Source organism: Notolabrus celidotus, chromosome 12, assembly GCF_009762535.1.
Source record: "Notolabrus celidotus isolate fNotCel1 chromosome 12, fNotCel1.pri, whole genome shotgun sequence".
Classification (NCBI taxonomy): domain Eukaryota; kingdom Metazoa; phylum Chordata; class Actinopteri; order Labriformes; family Labridae; genus Notolabrus; species Notolabrus celidotus.
The window spans coordinates 20,174,113-20,187,364 of NC_048283.1; the positions used below are offsets into that span (position 1 = coordinate 20,174,113).

The 13,252-nt window shown below is 38.1% G+C and overlaps 1 protein-coding gene across 2 annotated transcripts; it reads right to left on the reverse strand.

Annotated features, from left to right (window-relative positions):
• Nucleotides 1-1,662: 1,662 nt before the first annotated feature.
• Nucleotides 1,663-12,839, reverse strand: LOC117822705. Of its 2 annotated transcripts, none has more exons than XM_034697570.1 (21): nucleotides 12,781-12,839; nucleotides 9,466-9,530; nucleotides 8,983-9,360; nucleotides 8,606-8,893; nucleotides 8,227-8,523; nucleotides 7,376-7,753; nucleotides 6,991-7,278; nucleotides 5,706-5,999; nucleotides 5,371-5,412; nucleotides 4,925-5,263; nucleotides 4,530-4,826; nucleotides 4,305-4,419; nucleotides 3,985-4,032; nucleotides 3,869-3,895; nucleotides 3,007-3,051; nucleotides 2,898-2,924; nucleotides 2,771-2,818; nucleotides 2,651-2,677; nucleotides 2,527-2,562; nucleotides 2,372-2,437; nucleotides 1,663-2,261 (listed from the first exon to the last, which is right to left on the reverse strand). In XM_034697570.1, the coding sequence occupies exons 2-21, from the start codon at nucleotides 9,506-9,508 to the stop codon at nucleotides 2,216-2,218; spliced, it is 3,129 nt and encodes a 1,042-aa protein (XP_034553461.1). In that variant the 5' UTR covers nucleotides 9,509-9,530; nucleotides 12,781-12,839; the 3' UTR covers nucleotides 1,663-2,215. The 2 variants fall into 2 exon arrangements, with proteins under 2 accessions (XP_034553461.1, XP_034553460.1); XM_034697569.1 differs by lacking the exon at nucleotides 12,781-12,839 and adding an exon at nucleotides 11,450-11,474.
• Between the last annotated feature and the right edge of the window lie 413 nt (nucleotides 12,840-13,252).

Here is a 13,252-nt window from a genome sequence, read left to right on the forward strand (position 1 = left end):
GGCATAGAAACTGAATAATGTTTAAATGTCTTATGAATGAGAAAGATTTAATAATGCATTTCACTTAATGTGGATGATTCAGCAGTAAAATGTTTTACAGTGTGCTTTCTTCTTCTATGTTTCCTGTCAGTATTTACTTCAACATAGTTGTTAGAAGTTGTAAGACCCTCATTAAAAGTTGTTGGCTGTTGTAGATCACCCCTTTACAGTTCAGCCTCTTCCAACTGTATTTATCTCAGTAATGTAAATGTGTGAAAACAGAGGAGAAATCCTGTGCCCCCATCTAGTGGATAACATAGTTATCTCTAAGATCTCTTGACAACCATTTAGAGTGTTTTGTAGCCTAAAGATTCTCACTTTGTCAAACTGAAGGAAGGCTATGAATACCTTTACAAATGAGGATTCATTTCTTGGAATTATTTGATTGCAATAAAAAACAAGATTTTAAAAACCTGATGAGATTAAATGTTTGCATTTTGTGAGGATGTCCGATTAAATATTTTCAACCTTTTTTTTCAGAGCCTTTTGGTAACACTACTGGTGATTATTTAAAGCTCCCGTGAGTCATTACCTGATCATGAAACAGACTGATATCAACACATCACTAATGCCTTTCTATGAGCTACTGAAGCAAAGCAGATCCTCAGAGAGATATTTTAATAATAATATCTCAGCTACCTTTTAAATGCTTAAAGGTGCTTGTATGGTGTAGGTGTCAGAAAACCTCACTACTGAATAGGTCTTTTGATTCTGATTATTTGGGTCTCGATTCAATGTAGATTTGATTGATTAGATCTTGATGGATATGCTTCGATATTGATTCAATAATAAGTAGATGACAATAATACCCAGATCATTCATTACAATATACTACAGTAATATTTGTTAAATAATTTGTGCATTATTTGTATAGGTTAAGAAAAAAACTGACTCCAAAATGAATTTTACAATTGAATCATTTGAAGTTTACAATAAAACAATAAATTACGACATGCTCTAAAGTGCACACTTACTGTACATAGAGGTCTGTCATCGCACTAAGTGCCGCTCTCTCCGCTGACTTTAACCACTCTTAACCACTGCAATGACTGCTTCCTTCTTCTTGGCCTCTGATTTTGGAATAGTGACTTCTGTCATGTATTTCTGTGTTGGTATGTTGTAGTGTGGTTGCAGAGTCAGAGGGCCATCTTCTTAAAGCTTTGTTCTCGATGGCACTTTAAGGACAATGACCCTTAGAGGTGAAGATAACCTAAGACACAGTTATCGTCTGTGTGAGCAGAGCTTGACTTCAGTTTGAAGACAGATTAGTTGTAAAGCTGCACTGGATGTGGTATCATTGTTGCAGTATTTTAATACGGCCTCACAGAGCTTACACACAACATTAATTCTATCGACTTCTTCTGTTCCAGTTTTACATCTAAATCAAAAATGTGTCCAAACATCAGCTTTTGTGTTGTAGGCGCTGACTTTAAGTCAGCTTTTGGATGACTGACCAAAATGATTAGTCAAGAGAGGTCTCTTTACAAGGTGATTCACTCTCTCTCCAGTATCCTGCTCTTTCCACTGTGCTCTCCTCTCAAAAGACCAAAATGAAACTTTTAAAACTTTGCAGCAAAAACGTATCCTATATGTTCAAAAGATAAGACATAGTGTTTTGTACACTGGGGAGGTTTAATACTTTAATTCAATGAATTTCATTTTTTCAGCATGTGAGAAAGTTCATAATACAGTTACATCCCACGAGAATAAATGTGATAGACTTTTCTGTGACCTAAATTGACCCTTTTCATGTGATTGTGTTTGAAAGAGCATTTCTTAAAGCCACAGTCTGATATCTGTGGTTCCTGTTTTTTTCCCTGAAAGACAGCAGTTGTTTATTCTTAGACTTGTTGACAAGTTCTTCCGTGCAGATGTTCAGGGAGAAAACAGTAACTTCCGAATTACTTTGAATGCATGACACCAAAACCAAACAACTGAAGTAAAACCATAGAAAGCACATGTATAGCTCTGTTAAGAATGAAATGCAAACATTTTGTTAAATGACATGATTAATGTTCTTTAAATGAACTACAAAAGTTTAAATGCAAATCAATTTATGTAGCATCTGGGTGAGATCAAGCAGATAGCTAGCAATACTCAGCTGTCACTCAAAGCGTTAGCACTACTTCAGGCATTGATATAATTTCAGCCGGGCCCTGGGGTCTGCTGAGTGGTTCTAACCCTCAACTTCATATACGACAGAGCGAGAAGTTTTCTGGCCACTAGAACAAATACAAAAGATTAAAGAAAGCAGTTAATTAATGAACAGCTTGATAAAATGCAATATTAAGTCATTTAAGATAATATGGGTAGCTATGTCAGTGATACTCACCCTTTCGGGGATGGACAGCGTTGTTTGAAGACTGGAGTGTCAACGTTTGCAGTGGTTTTGTTGTTTCTATAGAAGAAGGAGGGAATCCCACTGCATCAGTCTACATTTACTATCAGGGGTGTGTTATTAATGTGTAACATTGAATCAACACTTACATAAAGCCAACCCTGAGGTTCGAAGTGTCTGCTTGTCTGGAAGAGAAATCAATATTTGACTTAAGTGGCATGTCCAAAAGATGTCTGGTATATTTCTCCTCTCAGACTTAAATGAATATGGTACCTTGAAAATCTGCTCCAAATTGACCTCCTATTAGAATAAAAAAAAGGTGTAACTATGAGACAGAAACCTAAACAGTGATTGTGAATGGTCAAATCTGAATCAGCTCTGAGGAACATCTACCTGGGGTTTGCCCCATTAAGCCACCCGACGCGTTCATCCTCATCTCTCCTGAAATGAGTAGAAATGTAAACCTTGAGGCAATTATTTTGAATATTCACAATAAATGTGAACTCTTTTCCATACCTACCGGGAAAATCGGCTCCAAATGGATCTCCTGTGTAGGGAAAAAAAAGAGTAAACTATCGGTCTTTATGAGTCTATTCATTTGTCCTATTTATAGCAGATTGTTCACACACCGTTTCTCTGGTCTTGGTGGTTTCTCCCTGTCTTCATGGTGTCTCCTTTCAGACAAGAGAATTGATTGTAAGTAAGATGAGATAAAGAGGCTGTACACAGGCTGTGGGTTATTAGTTAATATTTCTTATTTGGGGAGAACAACACAAAAAGCTGGTCCCAGCTGTTCAATTGTAGCTTGATTGGATTACAGCAGTTGGATTGGATCAAATCTTGTAAACAGGTTATTTACAAAAAACATAAAGAATCAAGATTAGATTAGGTAATCCGATTTAAGGTTTTGTGTTCAAACGTTTGTGTAGGACTGAGATAACTCTGATCTGAAACATCAGGATTATTCTGAACCAGAAAGTGGAGTTGCTTCAGGCTGGATTACAGGGGCAAAATGTGACAAAAAGTTTAAATTGGTTAAACAATATAACTTCTATACAATGATGCTGATAATTTCGAGATTTTTTTCTAGATGTTTTGCACGTTCTGTGTTGCCACAGTGACATAATGGATAAAGTAGATATCTGGGTTGTAAAGCAATGATGGATTTTGTGGCCATAAAATAATTCACCAAATAGCATCCACATCAAACATACAATATTCAATTCAAAGCAACTAATGTGTTTTACCCCCTTTGGACAATGTTTGTAGTCTGAAGTCCCACTTAGGGCACTGATAATCTAGATTTGTAATCCTTAAATATGCATCTTGATCAGGTTGATTGTATCCAGTTTTCTTTGAAAGACTGGGACAGTTGTTAGATGGATCATCTGAGCCTGGATAGAAAAAGGTGTGTTTCCAAATCTAGATAAATCTAACACCTTTTGAACTGCCTTGCCCTGGTGGTGGCTAAGTATTTTTCAGAAAGTTTACCTGGATAATCTATCCCACAGTGATCTCCTGAAAATGTAAAAAGCAGAGACAGAGATTAACAACGTTTTTTTCCTGTGCAGACAGACTGTAATGTGAAGTCAACAATTATGTCACACCTTTTCTCTGGTCGAGGTGGTGGTCTCAGCGAGTCACCAGAGTGCCCCCTGTTGAAAATATATCAATTCAACTTTCAATTCCAAACAAAGTGGCGACACAGCAAATAACTGAGGCGAAGTGGAAAACTGTGCTGTGGTCTGACTAAGCAAAATTTAAAACTATCTGCATACCATCACATTTTGTTTTATCAACACACACAGCATCCCAACTTTTTGAAATTTCACTTATACCTTTTATAATTATATTAACTTTTCATTTTACTATCCATAAAAAATAGCACCTATATCACTGATTTTGAATTAATATATATCAACTTTACCTTCTCCTCCGGATGACAACTCCAAACACTGCAGCCAGAATAATGACAATCAGGACCAGGACTGAGACTGGAATCATTACAGGGAGAGAGCTTCTCAATTGGTACATCAGGGATCCTAGTTAAGAAGGAATATTTGAGGTTTGTGCAAATGTGTCATGTGAATTGAACAACTTAATATGATAGAATTGCAGGGCATAAGCTGAAAATAAAATTCAGTTCTCCTACCCGTCACGGTTAACTCCACTGTGCTGGCCTGTTGCTTGTCACGCCAGGACTTTGCCATACACCTTAGGCTCTGGACCCCGTCTCCTCCTACAGCCCTGAAGGTGATGGTGGAGGTTGTCTCCCAGATGCCCAACTGTTTCTCAGAGTGCGTGACCTTACTCGTCATGTTGGGGACGCTCCACGAGAACACAGGAGGATGTGATGGACATGTATGCGTCACAGAACATGAGACAGTAATCTCTGAGCCGGCATCGACTTCTACTGGAACTGTGGTCATGACAGGTGTCTCTGGGGAAGCTGTGCATGTAAAACACAAAGAATAAATCCTTTGTTAAAAGACAGCTCAATAGATTTGCACAGTTCAGTAAGCTAAAAAATAAGAGTTGTTTCCAGACCTTTCATGACAACAAATACACAGCTGTTTTTGAATCTGTATTTGTTTTTTTCTTCCTCTGCATAGAAACAGAAGGGCCCGTTGTCAAAGGGCTTGATGTCATCAATCTCCAAAGAGCAGTCCCCATTACTCAGATCCCCTATTAATCTGGTGCGGTCCTTGAAATGGTCCAGCACATTGCTGCGGCCGTTATGGTACACAAAACCCCCTTTAAATTTGCGCCAGATACCACGTGTGAAATGCACAGAGCTCTGGGTCTGGAAGCTGCAGGGAATCACCACACAGGAGCGGGTCAGGGCGTTAAAACTGAAAGGGACTTCACCTGGCAGAACACGGAATGCTGGGAAGACAGAAACCATCGTGCATTAATGGGATGCAGTTGGAAATTGTCCTGCTCGGGACAAAACACAATGAGATGAAATAGAGAGAACTGAAAGGTGAACCCACAGCCATCTTCATCTAGATTCATTTCTTTTGGTCTCTCATATTCTGAAAAAATAAATACAAATAGGTGGGACATTATCTTGTTAGTTTATAGCACTTTTCTTAACTAGGTCACAGAGTACTTCACTACTGACAGATGAAAAAGGAAAACAGATAAAAAGAAGCTCATTCAGAACATTACATATGAAACAAATCTTAATTGTAGTTTGACCCTGTAGGGAGTATTTCATTTTCTCTCAGGAAGAGTTATATGAGAAGATTAATATATATTTTATATTCAGCCAATGTGTTGAACTTTGCCTTTAACTGATCACTGAATTAAACTTGTAGCAACTCACTTTTTATATGAAGGGTAGCCGAGTCTGAAGTATCACCACTACCAAAGTGAGCAGTGCAGGTCAAAGAGCTGTTGTCATCCCTTGGAGAGCCAATGAAGGTTAGATTTGACACCATTTTGTAGGTGTCGCTAGAGATCTTATATGTCTGCAACAAACTCTGCATGTCTTTGTAGTTCCACAGAATGGTTGGTGCATTTTTCTTGCACTTGTAGGAGACAGAGCATATGACACTCTGTGCCACACCCTCCATCACAGTGCCCGGACGCTCAACCATTGCAATGTTGTCGTACGGACCTAAGAAGAAGAAATATAGTATTGAGGCTTAAATATGGACATAGGCAACTTCATCTTAGTTCAAATAAAACATCAACTTAGGTTGTACCATAAACTGTATCATACACTGTACATGGATGTCATGGCAGCTCCCCAAAAGTGAGACCTAAACATTTGGAGCTCCTTCTACTGACAGGCTGCAATACAGGTGATAAAGCTAGCCTCCCCCATATTCACAGATAAGACTAGAACATTATAACAAACATCAAATCCCTTAGCTTAAATTAGTTTCTCAATGCTATTAAAGGGTGTATCATAAGGATCATCATAATGATTGACAGTGTTTTTAAAAAATCCAGCTCCTGTGGGGCTGTGTGCACCAGATTTGCAGCATAGAGGAGGGAAAAGCGAGATAAGTAGTATGACCTTTTTTATTTAATTAAATTGCTTTGTATGTTTCATATTTGCTTTTACTCAATGAAATGTAAAAAAAAAAAGTATAGAACAGTTTAGAGAGATCGTGTCCTCGCATCAGCAGCATCTCTAGATGTTGAGATTTTACCTTTGAAAAAAGAGTTTGGTTAGTTTACTCCTACGTACAGACTTCTATCATTGTTGCTGCCAAAGTTAAAATAAGTTCTGAGCCTTCTTAATATTGATTGGTCTGTGATGGATAAGCATGTCGAGTGTGGCAGTGTTTCTAAAGTTAAACTATTTTCATCTGAGACCGCTGTGAGCATAGCAACCTAAAAACATCTGACAGGGAAGGTTATTTTTACACCTAGGACAGTGAATGCTAAGTACATTGATTTTTTATGGAAAAAAGATGCAGCCATTACATGAATGGACACAGGCCTTTATGCCGTGGACTGTGCTCACTTGGGAGATCTTTGGCATTATATGTAAGTTAAATGTGTGTTGTGGAAGCCCCACAGCTCAGAATCTGGCACAATTTTGGCTTCCCCTTTGTACAACAGGAAAAGGTGACAATGTGTTAAAGGGTTGCACTCACATTCAACATTCAGTTGGAGTTCACTTGTTGCTTCCTGACCGCTAGGGTGCTTAACAGTACACTTCACACTCTGGTCCTCTTCTTTCACATTCCAGGTTCGCTCCAGCTTCCTTTCCCAAACACCATCAGACACCTGAGTGTCCAACAGGACATCACTTCCAGATATGCCGTGTAGAGTGAGTTCAGGCGAGGCAGAGATGCACGTGTGGCGAGCACTGCAGGACACTCTGCTCTGCGCTCCTACTCGAGGAATACCGATCATGTTCACTTGTGGTATCTCCGGACTATCTATAAAATCAAAGCATATTTCTTTAGTAGAAATATTTTATTATCATTTTTGACTGAACTAACTTTTAAGTGGAAACATTTGTGTCCAAATACTTACCCGAAACAATAATTTCAGAGGTTTTATCATAAAATGAGAACCCTTGGGTGTTGTAAGAGGTGATAGGGTTCGGATCTATCCACGGGTAAAGTCTGTCCTTGTTGTGTGACATCTCCAACCTCTCAATCTTCAGACTACAATTCCCCTCCATTACAGATCCAATCATGCTGGTTATCCCACTATACCTACTGATAACATTTTGTCTTTGGTCAAACATAGGTGGGTTTCCAGTGCTCTGGAACAAGTACCAAATTACTCTGAGGTTAGCAGGCTGGGAGACACTGTATGTGAAGCTGCAGGGAATGATGATGCAGGAGCCCTTCATGCCTGTGATCCTTTCAGGGGTAATGAAGGACCAACCTCGAGAGAGCATGTTTCCTGTTAAAAGGGAAATGATTAAAGCAAATGGACAATATTTTAGAAAGTTTGAGGCTTCTTCAAAATCTGACCGAGTGCCGACATGAAAGATTATGGCCTTTAGCTTGTGTTAAGGTTAATCTAAAAGCAGTGAGTGAAACTGAAAAGTGATGTGGGCCTTTTAGTCAAACCACTGATCTAACAGAAGATTAAAAACCTCCATTGAGGTAAAGGGAAACTTTCAGGCGAGCCAAGTTAAAAACAAAATTTGGTTAAAGTCAAGGTATAATTTGCAACTGTTTGCATTCACAAATGCAGCTCACCCCAAAATTTCAGTACGTTTTTAAGAGCTTTGTGTGAATACAGATTTTTATTATTTGGTGACATTATGCCAGAATTTGCTGCATATTTGTTTGGAAATTATGCCTTATTACTGCCTTATAAGCTAAAGGCCAGGATGTGGTTGTATAGGAATATCTACTATTTCCACTCACTCTTCACACGCAGGGTAATGCTTGATTCCTGCCGTTGTCCCTCTTGAAATCTTGCATAACATGTAAGAGATCTTCCCTGGTCATTAGATGATGCTGTGAATGTCAGCGTGGACACGGTCCTCCACTGAGCTATTCCACTATTGCTGGTGTCAGTCGATGTAGGCATGTTTCCGTAGTTCCAGGTGATAGTTGGGGAATGTTTTCGGCATGTGTATGAGGCTGTGCAGGTTACTTTACTTGGCTGTCCCTCATTAAACTCTTGTGATGTAGACTGGATAGTCAGTGGTGAAAAGGTGCCTGAGATTCAAATAAAAAATTTTTAGATTATGAGGGAATTAAAGGAGAAAAATACTGTTTTATTCTGGCATACATTACTTACAGTCTGCATTTAAGATTATAGAGGCTGTAGCTGTCAGGCCCCCGGGATGACGGACAGTGCAATCCACAGTCTGAAGGTCACTCACTATGTTCAGTGTGGCGGTCAAAGTAGTAATGGAAGTGCCATCCTGGGTTGACTTATGAGAAAGATGCGGGTTTTTCAGAGGGATGCTGAGACTCAGAGTGGGTGGATTGGAAGAACATGTGTGATAAACGGTGCATTGCACTGTCACTGACTGTCCAACCTTCCTGCTTCCATAGATCATGATGACTGGTTTGTCTGCCCTGTCTGCAGAGCAGAAATGTGAAAAAATAAAGCTAAAAGTGAATACGCTTTATTTTAAAAGGTGTTGTTTCAAGCTTACCCTGACAACTTACCCACTACTTCAATTGTTACAGTTTTATCAAAGAACCGATATGTGCTTCTTCCAACGTTCTCCGGATCCACCCAGGGGTAAATCTTCTGACTGTGGTGTGACCGAGTCACTTTGGAAATCTCAAGTGTGCATCCTCTGTTGGATGGAATTACACGTGTTTTTCCACTAAAGGCCGCAATGACCGAATGTGTATACCAGTCGTCACAAACCAGGGGATAGTTTGTGCTGTGATACTGGTACCAAACCACTCGATCTGGTCTGATTGGAGGATACTCATAGTAGCCAAAACTGCATGGGATGACGAGGCAGGAACCCAACAGCCCTTTGATGTTACCCGGCATGTTAACATACCAGGCCCTAGAAACACTGCAAATGATTCCTGTAAGACACCCAAGAAAAAAAAAACAAGAACTGAAACAACTGCAAAGATTAGATTAGTGTGAATATACTTAAAAAAAAAAGATGCAATGCAAATAAACATTACCCAGAATGCAGAAGCTCAGGGGGAAATGGCAAACTGACGACATCTGAAGAATTGTTCCTCGAACCCTAAAATATACAGTATGTAAGAGAAACATCTTAATACTATACATACATTTACAAAAGGAAAAAGTATACCTCTCTTTTTTCCCATTAAAGACACTCAAACAAATTAGTCTTAAAATCCCTTAAAACGAGATGACTGAGATGTAGAGACAGAATGTGATGCATCATAGGAACTAAATTATATTAAAATGCATGTAACTAGCCAAAAACATTATAACATTGGCCTATCAGAGAGACCATTGAAACAATGATAGCCTCAATGTAGCTCTAATATCTTAGTGTTTCTTATTCTCCCCGACCCTCCATAGCATGGAGTATTGCTCTGATCTAATATAATGTTTTAATGGAGGTTTCTTAATTTTGGAGCCATGAAGGGATTCAAGTGTTTATATTATGTTATTTTGAGGTTTAGGGTAGGATATTGTTTGTATACTTTTTGTGGTGTTATTATGGTGTTAGTTTACAATATAGTTTATTGTGGTATTAGTTAATTCGGTTATTTACGGGTCATGTGTTAGGGGCGGGGTTATTGAGTTAATTTAGGCCACCTGTGTTCCTTTTTTTGCCGGTAGAGAGAGGGGGTGAGCTGGGTCTCCGTACTTTTTGTTGACCGCTTACTTTTCGCTTATGAACGCCATTTAGGCTTAATTTACGCTCAGTTCAAGCTATTTATCACTTATTTTTGCTATTTCTGTTTGTGCACTTTATCATGAGTTTATCATCCTTTTTTGGTAATAAAAGGTTAAACTTACTTTTTGTGCATAGTGGTTTTTGCTTTTTTAGCGCGTCTGACAACAACTAGGCCCAGCGTCAGCCTCTCAGCGGCTTTTGGCTCTTAGTAGTTGCTACACTTACTGTCTCTGCAACATTTGCACATTTTGAGTAAATGTTATGGTTAAAAGTTTGTCTGCTGTTGGGGGCCCACCACTGGCCTGGGGCCCCATGCACTTGCCTGCCTTCCCTGTTGACAAGCAGCACCTCTGAATGTGGAGCATCTTTTATTTATCTTTGTATACATTTTATTTCAAAGAATAAATACTTAATTTTCTAGCACATCAGCACCATGGTACCTAAGTATCAGGATTCTGAATTAATTGTGCAAGAAACAGAGTCTGTGATAAAGGCTACTGACAGCTTTTGCTCGCTTCTGCAAACACGTTCGTCCTCAGCTGTTAAGTTTAACTTCACAAGATGATCCACGTTCCTTATTTTAGTGCAGGTGGCTGGCTGCTCTTTTGATATTCTCCTACATTCTCATTATTCTTCTACATAATAACCAAATCCTTTAATCACATCTTATTTTTCTGGGTTGAATATTATGACTTTAATCTCGCAATACCACGACTTTATTTTCTTTATCCTGTTGTCTTAAATAAGTCTGTTTGGGTATTACTTAAAAGATCACACCCATAGTTTCCGCCTGCACTCACTACTTATTCAACCAGAACATATTTTGAGGAAATAACAATCACACACTCAAATAACTGTTGAAGAGATGGCATCCCTTTTCAAATGTATGAACTTATTTTTAAGATTAAACAGAATAATCTTATTTATAAAACACTGGCAAAATGAAAGAAACAATGAAGAGCAGCAGAAAGATAATATATGATACAGATTAGACAGATTATATTATGGAATAACCTACAAAAGCTGCTTCAAACAGATAATACAACTCTAAAGAAAAGTCAGAAACTGCTTCAAAGATGTGTAAAATAAATCACATTATTTTGGTTTTAGAAAATAATAAACTGTAGCTTTGAGTTGTAGCAATACGGTGAAGAAAAAAGCAAAACAAAGATTTTTAAAAGAGACGTTCTAGGTTTTCTGCCAAGGTCGAACAGTACCAAGTCAACTGATCTCAGCCTAATTTATCAAATGTTCTTTTATGTTCTCTTTTTGAAAAGCTCTGCATGACTTACCTTCAGAGGTGAATGTTCTGAAAAGGTTTACCAACTCAATCAAGCATCAAGTCTCTAGACATATCATCTTTAAGACACCACCCCTTAAAATGTGGACAGAGTTCAACATACAAACCTCGACGAGGGCAATGAGCCATACGTACAACTTACATGTTGTAGAATAGACTCTTGTGTTAGAACCAAATCACAACGAGCAAGCTTTAAAATAGAATTAAAGCAATGACAAGGACAAATACAAAGCAGAAATTATCTATCTGCCCCAACAATAAACTGGTGAAATACGTTTTATAAAGAAATATAAAGAAATATAGAGATGAAATGTTTTGGACTTCAGTTGTATTTATTTATGAAGGGAAGGTTCAAAACTATATTTTGTTATGGTGCAACTTTAACCCTGAGTCTGCACAGCTGTTTTTTTTGTCTGCCTCTCTCCATCTCTCCCTCTCTGCATTTCCCATGAACCCCTTTCCAAGCCCAACAGATGCAGATGTTTCTGCTTGAGGGATCGGCCTGTTAAAAGGACGTTTTTTCTTATGACTTTCTAAATGCTGCAAAGTGCTCTGATCATAATATTGAATATTACTGTACTCGGATGTTGGGTCTTTTTAATCAATATTTGAAAGAGGATGGTCTAAACCTGCTCTTTTTGTCAAGAATCTTATGAATACTGTTATTTATAGATGCTGTATATGAATAGATTTATTGATTGATATGTGTATTGTATTGTATTGTAAGGATACAGGAGAGTGAGATTGAACTAACTGGTGAAGAAGGCCAGCTCAGTCCTGGACCCTGTGGAGGTGGTGGCTGACAGGAGAATTATGGCCAATCTGTCGTCTTTGATGAACATTTCTTTTCTATATATATTCTTGTTGAAAAATTCTTGTACTGTACACATTTTTGTTTGCTGCTGTAACTCCATAAACTTCCCCGTTGTGGGACGAATAAAGGAGTATCTTATCTTATCTTAAAGACAACCCAAACACAATCATTTTAATCATTGAATCATTTATTTGTGCTTTTTTGTTGAATTCCTCAGTGTAGTTTAACTTCTTCTTTTTCTCTTATTTTTGAGATGGGGAGAAATGTCTGAGCTTCCCCAAAATATTTTTTTTTAAATTTAGGTTCATGACTCAAACAAGATAAATCATTGTTAAATTGAATCCCACTGATGCTGTTGTCCTGGCTAGTGAACTAAAAGACAAATTTACTGCTACAGGACAAATATCTACAGTTGGTTAACCTTTTTAAACCAAGTTTATACTCATCTCTAGTAACCCAAGAATCGCTATATCTATTTCCACAGGTAGAGAAAAAAAAATCTAACATACCTTAGATTTAATCATGCCTTTGGTTTCAGAGCCTTTCACTGTCGAAATATAAAGATGCAACTCCTCTGTGATGTTCATGACTTTATTCTGAAGCATGTTCATGCTTAAACAGTCTTTAAAAGACACTTTCAGAAATACATGTGTTTGCCTTGTCTTTAAGAGTCAGAAGAAAAGACAGATAACAATTGTGTCTGTGTGATAGGATAGTTAGCTTAACTTGGCTTAGCATACAGACTAGAAACCAGTGGCAGGAGTTTGCTATTGTTAGCTATTGTTCCGTCAATAGGTAACAAAATCTATTTTCCTGCACCTCTAAAACTTTCTTATAACATGTCATTATAGTTTATTTTTCATTAGTGAAAGGTAAGTTTGAGGATTTAGTCATTTCTCCTTGTGCTAGCAAAGTTATGCTACTGCTGGCCTTAGCTTTGTGGTGAACAGGCCAACAATCGTGTCTTCAATTAACACTCTG